Genomic DNA, 16,392 nt, shown 5'->3' with positions numbered 1-16,392 from the left:
AGGCCCCAACCATTTGGAATGCCCTCCCCAAAGACCTTCAATGCAACCCTTACTATTCCAGATTAAAAAAAGACCTTCGAATTCATTGGCTCACTAAATGTTTGGGGAAACTATATCCTGGATCTCCTTTCGGCTACTCCGCTTTCCCCCATCACTCACCCACCCCCCTTTTCTCTTGTCTCCTCCCTCTACCCCTCACTTTACCACCTGCTACCTATTCTGTCCTATAAGTCCTCCTTGGCATACTTTTAAATTTACTATTTACAATAACTGTAACTTGCTTCTCTATCTCATCCTATATGTACTTCTACTCACTATGTTTCCTAAATTACTCCCTGTATTTTTATTTCTGTTTGACCGCCTGTAGAACCCGTTTTCGTTCAACTGCCATGATTGTTTTTTTTTTGTGTGTACTTCCACTGCTGATGTAAAGCGCTCTGATACCCTCGGGTGAAGCTAGCACTATATAAAATAGTCTAAATAAAATAAATAAATAAATTAAAAAAACGTCTAGCCCATCAAGGTCTGGCACAAACATTTTAATGCCAAGGAGCGTTTCGTATAGGGTCCGCCCATCCAGGGATCTTCCTGGGAGAATATTAATATCAAATTCCAATTGAGTCAGCATGTCACAAACTGGAAGTTTAGCCTCTCGTCTGATTGGATATTGCGGTTGTGGCATAGCCCGTAATAGTATCTCATGCACAGGTGAATCTCTATCCCAGCCCACTTGATTACGGTATACCACTGGGGCAAGGGCCATGCCCACTCAGATGCGTAAGCCTGTTTCTCTTCCTTAGGGACGTAGCATGAAAAACTCTGAAGTATCACGCTCTCCCCTCTATAAGCGGGAAGAACAAATGTTGGAGGTCAATTTGCCCATCGCTAATAAAAAATGTCATAAGAGAAGGTTAGATTTTCACAGAAAAGCACTGTAATTGTACGCTGTATATCACCCTCAATTTGGAAGACAATTTCATACAGTCTATCCGGGGAGCAACTCGAGTGTCCGCTGTTTCTACTGTAATGTGTATCAGTTGCTCTCGCCTCCAGACAGGGACGCAGTGCCACCCGCACTATGGTAACCTCTGCTGCGCTGTCGAGTAAAGTCACTTCCCAGGTCCAGTCCAGGGGTAGCGTTCTCAGCGTCTGAGGCATACTTCGCTGTTAAAGCGCCAACTTTCTTCTTTTGATATGGGGGTCGAAAACTAGGCAGTCCCTCTTGTTTGGCTTTTTCGTCAAACTGTCGAGGTTGAACCCGTCCCTGTTGAGTGGTTGCGCCTTCGCCAGGATCATGGCTCTCCCCACCACCGACTTGAGTCTAATGTGTCCTGCAAAGAATGAGGACAGCGCTGACCAGGGACTTTGAATCTCTCAGAAGTCTTAATTTTTGTGCTGTCGCTCAAATCATAAGTATGTTCAGAGGAATCGGGCGTCGGTGAACCTGCACCCGAATCTTGCTCCTGTTGTTGCTGGCTGTGTTTTTTATTTCTCCAGTTCTTTTTAGGAAAGAACGGGTGCGCCTATCCTTCTCAGTTTGGGCTTTTTTGTTGAGTTTGAGTAAAAGGCTTTATTCCCAGACTATTGCGCCCTAAGGTTTTAAAGCTTTTGCAATAATAGGTGGCAATATACGCTGTTTGTCTGCGTCCGCAACAGCCTCAAAGCGTTGTGCAACTTGTAAGCTTACATATTCACCCTTTACATTAGCAAGGATCATATCGCTAAAAATATTGAACACTCCCACCAGTCTCATTCCCAACTGCAGGGCCGCATTGGCCCCATGCTCATCCTGAATACGTTTTATCACGGAAGGGAGAACGGTCATTGAGGGAGTGCCAAAACACATCGAATATACTGCTGCTAACACTGTACCCCAAGTGTTACTATCAGTCAACTCTGGAACTAGTCCTTTAGGTAAACTTATGGTGAGAATCCTGTGTTTTTCCTCAGTTATGGTATTTGGAAAAACAGCTTTGAGTTGCCCAAACTTTTCAGCATTGCAATAAGGAAGCTTGTCCTTATTTTGCGGACGCTTGCCCATCACCGTATCAATCCTGACAGGACTGATAACTACACCAACGGGTTCCAGTGGTTGTGCAGCAACACTAGGTGGTCCCACCAGTATGTTGCGCGACATAAACTGTATAACCGCTCTATGTACACATATTAACGAAGTATGCAATAAGCGTAGCTCTGCGACTGTAACATTAAGGTAATTTTGATGCGGGGTATACCCAGCCAAAACGGGCCATGTGGCCCCATCGATCGATAAGGGGCATAAACGAACCGCTGTCAAAAGGTGAGAAAGGGTGGTGCCATTAAACCATATGGTGTTTTGCCAAGCTGTTAATGGACCTTCTAGAGATCGATAAGGTTGATATTCGAGCGTAAGTGCAGTGGCGTGAAAGAAATTATCAGTTCCATCCACTGCCAGAATGGTGATCCAAGAGTAAAATACCTTGAGGCAATGTGAAGCATCCACTTCAACAAAGATAAGATCAGCACCGCATTAGGGACTCCATGTTGAGTCAAATAAGCGGTAACCGGAGACCGGTTAGGACCTACTATGGCAACTGCTATAATCAAAAAGAGGATAACAACTTAAACAACTTACGAGCGGCAGTGCAATAACGGGCAAATGAAAGAAAAAGACCTTTTAAAATTCAAGCTTGAAAAACCTATAAAAGCTCGATATAGGAGGCTACCCTGTCACAACTGTCTCCGGGAACAGGAGTGAGGGGATTGTGGACAAGCGCAAGCACTACTCGGGAGTCTTGCAGATAAGTCCCAGACCGAACATTGGCGGCGCCATGTTGCAGGGATTCTGCACATACACAGAACTATGCGTAGCAAAACAGGACCTCAGTGTGTAGGGGCTGGGCCTTTCTACCGCCTTAGTACCCAAAATCCAAAAGCCAACTAGCTATAGTGTCTCATTATCTCTCCTACATAATCACGAAGCTGCAAATGATTAGACAACCAAGAAAACAACATTCCTGAATCTCTCAGGACTCGCGATAGCAAGACGTATCCTTTCGCTCACTCACACATACCTTTCCACAGTAACAATTGACAGTCACTGCTATAGTTCAAAATGTTTTTTTAAACTATAGTACCCTATGAAGCAGTATTCGAGCCACTACCAGCAGCAAACCGCATAAAACTAAGACAGCATTGTGGCAAGACCATAGATTATAAAGAGCGATGTCTTTGTATGCAGCCAGTTGATAAAAGACTATAAGGCCTAACCACCCTCCCTTGGTAAGGAGTTATTTTCTATAAAGGAAGTTCTCTGGGCTTTTCCAGCAGACCCCATACCTTAGTGCCTAGATGGTATTTTTACATTGTACAATTCAGCGCCATGATGCTCCCTTCCGGAGCGACCGCCGCGCTTTACAAATACCCCCACGAAATCACGAGGAACAGCATAGCTCTTGTCCCTGGAAAGGTCGCTCTCCAAGTGTGTGTTAAGCCAACATGCATCTCCATAAAATCAAAGCATGTGTTTCCAGCAGCTGTGTTAGCCTGTTTTGTCTAGGGGCTAGGGGCTAACCAGAACAGAATAACAAAGGGCATTTTTTATCGACCTTGCACTCATTGTTGAGACTAAACTCCAGAAACAGGCAGAGAACGCAGAAAGCAGACAGTTCTCATGTGAAAGGCACAAACAGAGCCTTGCAAAATAAAGTTGTGTAGTAACGTGCGCAAAAGCAGCATCATGGCAACGGAGATCATACTGACTTAGCAATGTCGACAATGACCCTAACGGCCATATGATTAATCCTTCCTAGCTGAAAGGGAATTACAAATTCGCCTGTATACCAGAGGTATAACGGCCAAGAGCCAGTTCTTCTGTCTACCTGGGCACCAGACAGTCTTTCTGCCACCTGGTGGAAGCTGAATGGGTAGGTTATCCCAATCTCTACCAGCCCATATTTCAAGACTACTCCACAAATAATCAACATTTCTTCTCACTTGCCATGGGAATTAGGATTGTCCAAGTCACAAGAGGGCAGAGGAGGGATGGGCTTTAGATGTAGACAGAGGTGAGGGATATGGCGTGATGTGGTTAATCAAAGAGAACTAGCTATGTCTGTGAGCTATGTGTCTACATGGAAATCCATTTGGTTTAGTATGAAGGCCCTCGCCCACCAACCTAGTTGGTGGCATGCTTCATCATCGGGCCCCACGCGAGGCACTGAGTGCGCCTCAGGTGTGCTGCGACGCAAGATTACTGCGGAGCGGGTTTTTGGAATGTTGAGTGTGTTGTGGGTGTTCCATTGGGCCTGGAGACACAGCCAAAGTGCTAATAAGTCCCGACACTCCGGCGGAAGTTCAGGGAGTTTTGTCCTCTGTAGACAGGAGTACAAACTGAGAGGAAATACCTCTTACATACATCAGCATCTTAGCGCGTGCTTCACATACAGGGCACTGATAATCACATAGATCCCTGTAACGCCCCCACACATAGGTCAAGAAGAAAGCCAGTTTAATAAAAAGGCCTGGCTGAAACTAGTCGACCACAATGGACATGGGAGACCATAAGTCAACCCATACACGTCCCAAGCCTTTGTTTTTAACCTCTGCCAGGGGCCCACCAATAAATTAACCATTAGGGACCCCAAGAACAGAATTTTTAAATCTCACGAAACACACCTGCACAGCACACTCACCTTCCAAAAAACCTGCTCCGCCGTAATCTGGCATCGCTGCACACCTGAGGCGCACTCTGTGCCTTGGGTGGGGTCTGATGATGAAGCATGCCACCAACTAGGTTGATGGGTGAGGGCCTTCATACTAAACGAAATGCTTTCTCATGTAGACACATAGCACACAGACCTAGCTAGTTCTCTTTGATTAACCACTGTTAGACGGGGACCTGGAGGGTCGGCCGAGGACAAGGGGAGAGGTCTCCGGGGAGAGCCGTCTCCAGCGATCGTACAGACCAGTAACTTCCCCCCCACAGAATAGGCACCACACAAGGATAAGATTTAACGTCTTTATAAGTAAGTCTTGGCCAGGGCGGTGCTCCACAGTGAAGTCCATCCCCTGCAGGGAGATGGACCATCGCAACAGCTTGGGATTCTCCCCCCGCATTTGCATTAACCATTGCAGGGGGCGATGATCTGTCTGCACCCGGAAGTGGGTACTGAAGAGGTAGGACCGGAGCTTCTTGAGGGCCCACACTACTGCGAAGGCCTCCCTCTCGATGGTGCTCCAGCGCTGTTCCCGGTCCAGTAGGCGTCTGCTGATGAAGGCTACTGGTTGGTCGACTCCCTCGGGATTCAGTTGGGAGAGGACGGCCCCAATGCCATGGTCAGAGGCATCAGTCTGGACGATAAACTCTCGGCTGTAGTCGGGAGCCTGGAGCACAGGGGCGGTGCACATGGCGGCCTTCAGCTTCTCGAAGGCCGCTTGACAGTCAGGAGTCCAGTTGACTCTTTTTGGCTGGTTCTTGGATGTAAGTGCCGTGAGGGGCCCTACAATGCTGCCATAGTCCTTCACAAACCGCCAGTAGTATCCGGTGAGCCCCAGGAAGGCTCGGACCTCGGTTTGGGTGATGGGTGGCTGCCAGGACTGGATGGCAGCGATCTTGAGCTGGAGGGGGGCCACCATACCGCTCCCCACTTGGTGTCCGAGGTAGGTCACGGACCCCTGGCCAATCTAGCATTTGCTGGCCTTGATTGTGAGGCCGGCCTGTTGGAGGGCCTGCAGGACCTCTCGGAGGTGGTTGAGGTGGTCTGACCAGTGGCGGCTGTACACTGCGATATCGTCCAGGTAGGCGGCGCTGAAGTCTCCGAGGCCCGCCAATACCTGGTTCACCAGTCGCTGGAAAGTGGCGGGAGCATTTTTCATGCCGAATGGCATCACTTTGAACTGGTAGTGGCCATCCGGGGTGGAGAAAGCGGATCGTTCTTGGGCCCTGGGGGTGAGGCCGATCTGCCAGTACCCCGCTGTCAGGTCGAAGATGCTGAGGTAGCGGGCAGCCCCCATGCGGTCAATCAGCTCATCTGCTCGGGGAATGGGGTGAGCGTCGGTTCGGGTGACAGCGTTCAGCCCCCGATAGTCAACACAGAATCGGAGCTCAGGGGTGGTGCCGGGGGTAGCAGCTTTGGGGACCAGTACGACTGGGCTGGCCCAGGGGCTGTCCGAGGGTTCGATGACTCCGAGTGTGAGCATCTTGGAGACTTTGGCTTGGATGCAGGCACGTACCCGATCTGGCACGCGGTACGCCCGATGTTTGATGGGGGGACTGTCCCCCGTGTCCACGTCGTGTAGGCACCAGGGGGTGACCCCTGGGGTGAGGGAAAAGAGAGCCGCGAACTGCAGCAGGAGCGCCCGACAGTCTTGGCGCTGCTCTGAGGTCAGGGCATCTGACAGCCAGACCCTGTCTACTGAACCATCCTTTTCACGTGTCCTCAGTAGGTCAGGGAGGGGCTCAGAGTCTTCTTCTGTCCCACTGTCGGTAGCCATCAATAGGCTGATCTCCGAGCGCACAAAGTGTGGCTTGAGTCTGTTAGCGTGGAGGACCCGGAGGGGGTTCCGGGAAGATTCCATGTCGATGAGATAGTTGACGGGGCTCTTGCGTTCGACCACCTTGAAGGGCCCCGTCCACTTATCCTGCAGAGCACAAGGTTCGGTGGGAGACATCACCCAGACTTGCTGGCCAGGTACGAACTCTATGGAGGAGGCGTTCTGATCGTACCATTTTTTCATGTCCTCCTGACTGGCTTCAAGATTGGCTTTGGCGATTTCTCGAAACCGCCTGGTCTGATTGCGGAGGGTCAGGAGGTACTTGTAGACGTCTGGAGGGGTTTTCAGGGGGGCCATCTCCCAACCTTCTTTGACTAGGCTGAGGGGCCCTCGAACAGGGTGCCCGTACAAGAGTTCGAAGGGGCTGAAGCCGAGGGACTTCTGAGGGACTTCTCGGTAGGCGAAGAGGAGGCACGGGAGAAGCACATCCCACTGGCGGCGGAGGGGCTCTTCTAACCCCATAATCATTCCCTTGAGTGTACGGTTGAACCGCTCAACCAGTCCGTTCCCCTGTGGGTGATAGGGGGTTGTGAATCGGTAGGTGACCCCGCATTGCTGCCAGAGGGATTTCATGTATTTCGAAATGAAGTTCGTGCCCCTGTCGCTGACAACTTCCCGGGGGAAGCCCACTCGAGAGAAGATCCCCATTAAGGCTCGGCCGACCACCGGTGCGGTTACAGTTCGAAGGGGGATGGCCTCGGGATAGCGGGTGGCATGGTCCACCAGTACCAGGATAAAACAATGTCCTTGTGCTGTTCGGGGGTCCAGGGGCCCCACAATGTCTATTCCCACTTTTTCGAACGGGGTGGTAACCACGGGAAAGGGCTGCAGGGGTGCCTTGAGTTTGCGGCCGCTCTTCCCGCTGGCCTGACAAGTGGGACAAGACCGGCAGTGGTTGAGCACGTCATTTCTCATTTTGGGCCAGTAAAAGTGAGTCACCAGGCGGTTGTAGGTTTTGTCCTGACCTAAGTGTCCGGCCAGGGGGACATCGTGGGCCAAGTTCAGCAGGAAGTCTCTAAAACGGAGGGGCACCACTAATACTAGACTGGCCCCCAACTCGGCGATTCTCTGTTCACTGTACAATAGATCATTGTCCCAATAGATCCAGTGGGCCCCGGCGGTATCTCCCGCGCTCTGGGCGAGGGCTTGTTGTCGTAGTCCCTCGAGGGAGGGACATGTCTTCTGTTCTTGACGGAATTGCTCCTGTGTGGGTCCCCCTTCTTGACGCCACTGGGCCAGTTCTGGGAGGTCCTGGGGCTGAATAAGTTCTTCTGGGGTTTGTTCTGGGGGGTCGACGGTGGCGGCGTCCCCCACTGGAGCGATCGGGGGAGGAGGTGCTGGCCATTCGGGTTCTTCTGGTCGGGGGATGGTGCGGGCTGCCATGGACCGGGTGGTTACGCACGCCCAGTCCGGAAGGCCCAACATCCCCAGGTGCTCTCTTCTTTCTACAGCGGCCCACGGGGAACTCTCGAGATCGTTCCCCAGGAGACAGTCCACGGGGGCATCATCACGGACCATCACTTTCAGCATGCTGGATACTCCTCCCCACTCGAAGGGGACGCAAGCCATCCGGCACATGCTCTCTGAATTGTCGGCTGACCGGACGGGGCAGAGAATGTTCGGTATTATTTGCTCGGGGGTCACCAGGTGACAGCGTACGGCCGTCACACTGGCCCCGGTGTCACGTAGGGCTTCGGCCTGGCGCCCATTGATGCTCACCCACTGACTATACTTTCTGGTGTTGGCGGGTAGGGGAGCCCGCGGGACCATGTCTCTCCCCCCTAGGCACGCCAAGACCATGGCGGCCGGCTCCCACTCTTGTTGCTCGTGTTCGTACTCTTCCTGGTCCTCGGAGACTTGCTCTTCACCGAGGGCGGCGGCTGCTACCTGGCGGGGCCTCGGAGTCTGGTTCTGTGGACAGTTCGGGTCATTGGCGTAGTGACCGACTCGCTGGCATCGGTGACACGTGACATTGGCTCTGAACCCCGGGCGCATCGGGGGGTTGCCCCTGTTGGCCGGGGGCGGGGTGCTGGTGGCGGGAGCGGCCGGGACGGTGTCTTTCCCCCGGCCCTGGCCTCCTCCTCCTCCTCGGGGGCGGTGGTGGCCTTGGTTGTTCCGGTTCTGTTCGTTCGGGCCACCCCGGCCCACTCGGGTGCTCTCCCATCGGTCAGCCTCGGCGGCGAGCTGCCGTGGATCAGTCCTTTTACTGTCGAGGAGGTGCTGCCTGAGCTCGACAAAGCAGTTATTGGAGAGGTGCTCCCACACAACAAGGTTAAAAAGCTGCTCGTAGGTCGTTACGTTGCTCCCCTTGATCCACCCCTCGAGGGCTCGGCTGAAATAGTTCACATATTCCACCCAAGTGGTACCCGGGATTCGGGTGCAGTCGCGGAACCTCTGGCGGTACATTTCGGGTGTCAGCCCATATCGAGTGAGGAGGGCGGCCTTCATGTGGTCATAGGACGTCATTTGGTGATCCGGGAGCTGTAACAGGGCATCACGGCCTTCGTTGACGAACCTCCCCCATAGACCGGCTCCCCAGTCACTTCGATCGATCCGGTGGGAGGACATGGCGATCTCATAGGCCTTGAACCACTGTTGTATGTCGTCGTTTCGGTAGAACTCTCGGACGACATCTTTGGGAATGTGGACCTTTGATTCTGAAGTTCCTGGGGTGCGTGGTTGCTCGATCACCCCCAGGTCCTTGCCTTGCTTACGTAGTTCTATTTCGGCTAGTTTGCGCTCGTGTTCATATGCCAGTCTTTTCTCCTCAAGCTCTCTTTGTCTTTGTTTTTCCTCTCGCTCTTCTCGGAGCCGTAAGTGTTCTAGGTTCAGTTTATGTTCCGCTAGTTTTAGTTCTCCATCCATTTTGAGCCGTGCCAACTCTAATTCATGCAGTCTGGATTTCTCTCGCTCTTGGATCTCTTCCCGGGAGAGACCTGCCCTCCTTTCCTCGGGAGGAGCGGGGTCAGTTTCCGGGGCTTCGCTGTGTTGGTCCCGGGGACCAGCGGGGTTTACCTCCGCCCATGCTTCTAGGGCGTGTTTAAAGTCATCTTTTGTGCTCAGACCGGTGGTAGCAATGCCCAGTTCTATACAAAATTGTTTTAATTCTCGATGGTTGTATTCCTCCAGCTTGTCCATTTGGAATTTCTCTGCAGACCCGCTCTCTTGGGCCGGCATTGTGGTTTAGTCGTGGGGTGAGTTGCTTTCTGTACGATTACGCGTTGGTTCGGATCGCGCCGCTGGCCACCAATGTTAGACGGGGACCTAGAGGGTCGGCCGAGGACAAGGGGAGAGGTCTCCGGGGAGAGCCGTCTCCAGCGATCGTACAGACAGGTAACTTCCCCCCCACAGAATAGGCACCACACAAGGATAAGATTTAACGTCTTTATAAGTAAACTTGAAGTACGGTAGGATGGTACAAGGAGGTCTGGACTCAGGGGTCCCCTCGATTCTAGTCTCTTGGATAGGAAAGGGGTAGCGGGACAGTCTTATTACCAATCTGGTAGGTACAATGAGATGGTGGATAGCTCTCAATCCTCGAGCTCGGCGTTCTTGAAGGACGGGTTGCGGCAGCGCCAGCAGATCCCGGAGTGGTCGAAGGTGGCAACGGGCCGCGGCAGCGCCAGCAGGTCCCGGCAAAGATGGTAGTTACAACGGATCGCGGCAGCGCCAGCGGGTCCCAACGACGATGGTAGTTACAACGGATCGCGGCAGCGCCAGCCGGTCCCAAGGAAGACGGTAGATTGCAGAGGGCCGCGGCAGCGCCAGCGGCAGGACGACAGTTCACAAGGAAGGGCTACGGCAGCGCCAGTAGTCCGTCAAGGATGAGTTCTTCTCTGTGTCTCTCGACTCCAGGATACAACTGCCTTCCTGCTCTGGAGCTGCCCCAGTTATAGGTCTGGCGCCCTTTGATGTCCGGACCCTCGCACTGGGAGGTCGGGAGGTCCGGGATGAGGGAGTCCAGACACCCAGCAGGGGGGTGGAGCCAGCTCCCGGGGAGGCTGGGGGCGATCGGCACCTGGCGGGGGAGAGCCATCGACACTTCTTTCTCCCATTGACCTGCCAAGTGGTCCGTTCACCTCCTGGGTGGATGGTGGTGCCGGGCTGTCGGGGCCTGGCCAGGCCCAGGGTTGGGGTCGAGCTGAGGCCACGCGGCCTCGTGGTGCAGTGTCTAAGATGGCGGCCGGGCCGGGCAATGATGCTGGTGGGGGCCCGGGCCGGTAATACAGAGATGTCCGGGAGCAGGGGTCCCGTAGGGGACGGTTTGTGAGTCGCTTCTGTGAGTAGTACCTGGATAGCTGGTGTCCGGGCCCTGTCGTGCGGGGAGGGAGCGAGCCCTTCATGTGGCCTGTCCAACAACCACTATATCCCAGAGGAAATGAACTAGCTACTTGAGTTCCTCTCTCTCTCCTTGATTAACAACAGGATATGGCGTGATGCCAGGACAGGCTGACCCACCCCTCCCCACAACCATTAAAAAAAAATCCCTGTCATGCAATGGGCATTTTGCTTTCACACCTTCCCCATGGAGCTGATATGGTATAATTCTCCCAACCTGCCCTTGGGGGAGGTAGGAAGACAGTTAGGGGCCCAATGGGGTAGAAGCAGGGCCCAAAAATAGTGTGTACTGGCACCCCCCCTTAGTTTTTATTATATTAACCATTCCCTGATGTTAGTGGGCAAACTCAGTTCAACCTCTCCATGGGGGCAGGCTATTAGAATTATGATTTTTTTGGGGAGATTAATACTTGCACATTCCTGAGGGGGTCTCTCCCTAGTGTCTGGTTGGTGAGCCCCTGCTTGCAGGCACTGTCCTGTAGCGATCTCCATGTGGAGATCTATTAAGGAAAAGATACCTTTGGGGGAAAAAACATTGTCTAATGCGTCCATTGGTGCTCCATGGTTGATATGGCCCGAGCACATCAAAGTGAAAGCAGCTAGCACCTAATGATGCCGACTAATTTCTCTTTCAGTCAGTGTTGTGCCAGCACACTGCTTGTCTTGATTATAAAAAGCTATCTTTGGGCACAAGGCAATCTCTTCACTAGCATACCAAGTTTTTTTTTAAAGTAGAAAATCCATCTGTTACAAGCCTGTGACTGTCCTGTCCACTTTAGTGTAATTAAAAAAAAAAAGAATTGTATTTCATAGGATCCATAACATGAAAACTATTTTACAGTTCTCTGGGTTTCATAATTTTAATGATAGCCCCAAACCACTCTTCAGAGCATTTCAGTTATCAAGGGCCCGATGTAGGTGGCCGTTTCAGGCCATTTACCGACCGGTTACGGCCGATTTCGGCCGTTTCCGACCGGTAAATGGCCAATCGGTATGTAGGGGCCTAAATCCAAGGCCACATGTAGGTAAATCTACATTTACAGAATCGGTAAAATTACCGATTCGGTAAAATACCGAATCAGTAATTTTACCGATTCTGTAAATTCCATATGTAGGTGGGAAACTTCTGAGTTACAAAGGCCTTAACGAATCGGTATTTTACCATGAAATCCAACTTCATGGTAAAATACCGATTCCGGTGTGCATGCACATGTGTGCATGCACACCTATGTCATGTGACAGGCAGACCTGCCCTTAGGGCAGGTATGCCTGCCACATGGCACCTGTGCCTGTTTTGGGGGTGCCAGAGGGTGTCAAAGTGACACCCCCTGCACCCTTGTGAATTCTTTAATTCCCGATTCGGTAAATACCGAATCGGTAATGCCTAATCATTCCTATGGGCTTCAAAGCCCATAGGAATGAATGGGCATTACCAATTCGGTATTTACCGAATCGGTAATTAAAGAATTGTTAAGGATTCGGTAACAAATACAGATGTTGGGACCTACATACCATTTACCGATTTTGAAATACCGAATCGGTACAATTCGGTATTTTAAAATCGGTAAATGTTTTTTACCTACATCTGGCCCCAAGTGTACTAAGGTCATGGAGACTAGAGAACCAAATTGTATGGCACAGTTAAGTAAATAATACACCTCTTTCTTTGTCCGTATTACTGTCTTCCTTTTAAGCTACAACTATTTTTTCTGAAATCTGCAAATTATGTGGTAAATGCATGATTAGGCTGTAAACAAACACTGCAGTATACACAATCTAAAGCTTCTAGTTCCATTCAGTGCCCATTTATAGCTGCATTTTTTAGAAACAATATTTAAGCTAACTACTCCAAAATAAACATGTATAATTAAGAAAATTCACAATTGGCAACTTAGAAGGTCTTCTATTGCCATGTAAGTGTTCTGGTTCTGTTTACAGGCCACTTGGCCTTCATCATGGTGTATGACCTCACTGGAACAGATAGATGCAATATTGGACGTATTGCACAGTTCCCAGGTATTATTCTGTAGTTATGTGTATTAATAAAGGTATACAAGAGCAAGGACTTTAACTAAGTTACTTTTTTCTTTTTGTTTTCCAAATATTAAGATCTTGAGGAACAAATGCTCAAAGTCAGTTGGTTCAAGCGAAACTGAATTAGAATCCCTTGCAGAGGATGATGATATTTTTCCGCCATATGTATTAAGACCAGACGATGGTGGCCCAAGAGTAACAATTAATACTGCTATTGAACACATCAATCGGTAAATATATTTTACATTGTTGCTGATGGCTGAACAAGAAAAATATCTAAGTTAAGAACCTTTGTTATAAATGACGACAAATTTAAATAACTGACATTCATAAATGCATGATGTGAAGTGAGTCCTTTGCATTTTCCTTTAAAAAAAAAAGTTAATTATGCGCAGTAATAGTTCAGTGTATCAATGTATTAATAGTTCAGTGTACTTCATCATATTATTTTGCAGAGAAGAATTATCCTAAAAATGTACTACTTGATACCAAAATATTTTGAAGAAATGGTACAATTAGCCAAATGTATTCTAGTGCTGAAAAGTGAAGTAACGGCCTTCTCTGCCTACAGTGAGAGCTGCCAGGTTTTAAATGGTTTCCTAAAAGTAAGCAGAATGGTTTACCCCTCCTTCGAAGTGGGAGTGAGTTTCGCATGATGGCTGCCTGATATCAAAATGGCCTTCCTCCTTATTTTGTCAAGCTTTCCATATCTTAGTCCTCTAAAACAAGAAAGCTGAACACGAACCTAAAGTTCTGGGAGGATAATACCAGTTATAAGTTGGGTATTTAAGAGATGACTAAAGCAGTGCTGAGCTTTGAAATGTAGAGGTTCTTGAAGAGAATGTTCTTTTCAACTAGGAGCCAGTGTAAAGTCTGTAGATGGCTAAGAGTACTGAGTATGACTAGGTAAACCAAAAGGAAAATGAGCCACGCTGTACTGCACCGTTTGGAGGTGTTGACGTATGTGTGCTGGGAGTCTAATATGAAGAATTAGATGTACCATTCTGTACCATGCTATTTAATTGTTTAATGTAATTTGTCAGTTTCTGCCAACTATCAAAGGATGCCACTGAGGAAATGGTCAGGGCTTTCATTTCTTTAATTTTCGCCAATACCACACAATTAGTCTCCGTGATTGTTTCATTTAGGAAAATCATCTGTACGGGAATTGAATAGGCTTGAAATAAGGTTTCCCTGCCCTGAACCTGCCAGGACTTCGTACCCCAAATTGATTTTAACTCAGTAGTGCCCTTCCAGTTATCGTAGCCTTTTAAGGCTAACTGATGGACGAACATGGTGGTGTATATATAAGCTTAGTTTGAGTAATCATGTATTTAATTGGTTGTGTTGGAGTTAATTTGAAATAACATGATGTGGGGTCTGAGGTGTCCTATCCTGTGAAATTTGTGTATTTGTCCTTTTGCATTTTGGAACTACCTCGAGGGAGAGTTGGACATTGGTCCCATGGTGTATAATTGAAATGGGGACATTGCCCATTTATTCTGTGCAAAAACTGCTGCCCATAATGATGGTAACAGAACATATCTGCAAAATTAGCATAAGTAAAATATAGATACTCTGATTCAAAAATAGTACAATACTCTAATTTAGAAAGCATAGAATTTACAGTGTCAACATTCCAATGAACCGAATGTATCCCGAGTACTAATACATCACCCATAGAAACTTTGAACACCTATGGTATCTGCAGAGTCTCCGTAGGACCGAATGTGTAGAAAGGTACTTTATCCCAAACAAACCCCTTAGTCACTAGACTGGGTGAAATGTTAATGGGGGACAAGTCTCTTTTCAGTTTATGCGATGAAGAATGGTGAACCAGCACCCCGTTGACTAGTTCTGTAGCAGAATGTTCCTGGAGGTAATGTCCATTGATTAGGAAAAAAACTGTGTCAAATCCAATCCACATGAACAAGAAAACAAAGGAAAGAATGATTGAGACATATATCGAAGATGAGGCTAGATGAGTGCTTTTTTAACCATGAAATAAAAACACAAATCCTTGCTGGAAGCAGATGCAAAACAGAAGAACTTTCAGAAGAAAAATCATCTTGATCCATTTAGTACCCGGAGGTACTCAGCTACAAAACTGGAGGTTAGGACTCTGCAGTAGGATTTGAAAACGCCAACATGGATGGATTCACCAATGGTGGATCATTATGAATGACTTCTGTTGTAATAGACACAATAGTAGAAACATATCATTTTAGGGATGTAAGTCTTGCGGAAAAGAGCTACTATTCCATGGCATACTATGAAGTATTGGCCACATGGTGTAGTTTGACATGTTCAATGAAGACAAAGCATTTATCTTTATAACCCAGCAGTGGTGGCAAAATGATAGTCTGTGTACCTTGAAGACCAAGGACCGGAACATGAGCACGGTACGCTGAGCCGAATTCTTTTTGGACAGACACCTTTTCTTGAACGAGATCTCCAATTTTAGGAAGCCAGTCTGAAACTAGAAGGGCGACATCAGTAGGCGAAGGATGAGATGCAGACAACTGTTTGCGTGATTGAGCATCACAGAAATCTTGCATGTCCTGTAAGATGATATAATAGTTACCTATGGCAAAGGTTGCGGCAACCACCACAATGTCTGGACCACCAAGGTCTGGAAATGAAAAAATCTTTATGCCAAAAAGCATTTCGTACAGGGCCCACCCAGTGATATTTTCGGGAGGTTATTTGAAACTCATTGAACCCCATAGAGATAGTTCAACGACCACACCCTGTATCAAATATCCTAGCCGTTAAGGACCGCTTTAAGTCCAAGGTCATTCTCTCCACAACAGAATCCCCCTCAGGTCGATATGGAAATGAAAAATGGACTATATTGAATCTCTGCAAGTTTTAGAAGCAATAGCTGGACCTTTGTCCGAGTGGAATGTGCCTAAGGCGTAAGTCCCGATGAAGACTTGCAAGTCTTTAATAACAGTGTGAGCATCAGCCCAGCTCTGTGGCCAAACCCAGAGGACGCTAGAGCAAGAATCAACTGCAAACAAAATACATGTGTATGTAGTATCTGAAATCTGAGGACCGCCATTATCTAAATAAATGCAACCGACAGGCTGCTTAGAGATAAAGAGTTGTCTCTGAGGTGGACGAGACACAGTAGAACTTTTAATCTGCTAACATATATTAACACATAAAACATATTTTCTGGTTTGTTGGTATACACCTTTCAACCAATATCTTTGCTGTAAGAGCGAATTGGTGGCAGTAACACCTGCATGAGCAGAAGCGAAACCGTCATGTGCAGCAACAATTAAATCATGTCTGTGGTCCGTGTTGGGAATCACATAATCCCCAACGCCAGGAATATTTCCAAAAGGAAAATTTTGGTCATTTTAAATTATAGGAATAGTTATAATTATTATTATATTTGCATTTATATCGCACACAGCTACTCAGTGTCCCAGCGCATATTGGGATGCTGCTCTTAAAAGCATTAATGGCTACCAAAAT

At 48.7% G+C, this 16,392-nt stretch overlaps 1 protein-coding gene across 1 annotated transcript in view; it reads left to right on the top strand.

Moving 5' to 3' along the window:
* The window catches only part of DICER1 (dicer 1, ribonuclease III), a 521,797-nt gene that overhangs the window by 223,303 nt on the left and 282,102 nt on the right, over positions 1-16,392 (top strand). The window contains exon 12 of the mRNA XM_086937733.1: positions 12,982-13,136. Within this exon, the coding sequence (XP_086793859.1) occupies positions 12,982-13,136 (155 nt within the window). The remainder of the gene's footprint in view (positions 1-12,981; positions 13,137-16,392) is intronic.

Source organism: Lissotriton vulgaris, chromosome 9 (assembly GCF_964263255.1).
Source record: "Lissotriton vulgaris chromosome 9, aLisVul1.2, whole genome shotgun sequence".
NCBI classification, from domain to species: Eukaryota; Metazoa; Chordata; class Amphibia; order Caudata; family Salamandridae; genus Lissotriton; species Lissotriton vulgaris.
The sequence above is the reverse complement of the archived record's forward strand: the minus strand, read 5'-3'. Positions and strand labels throughout refer to the sequence as shown.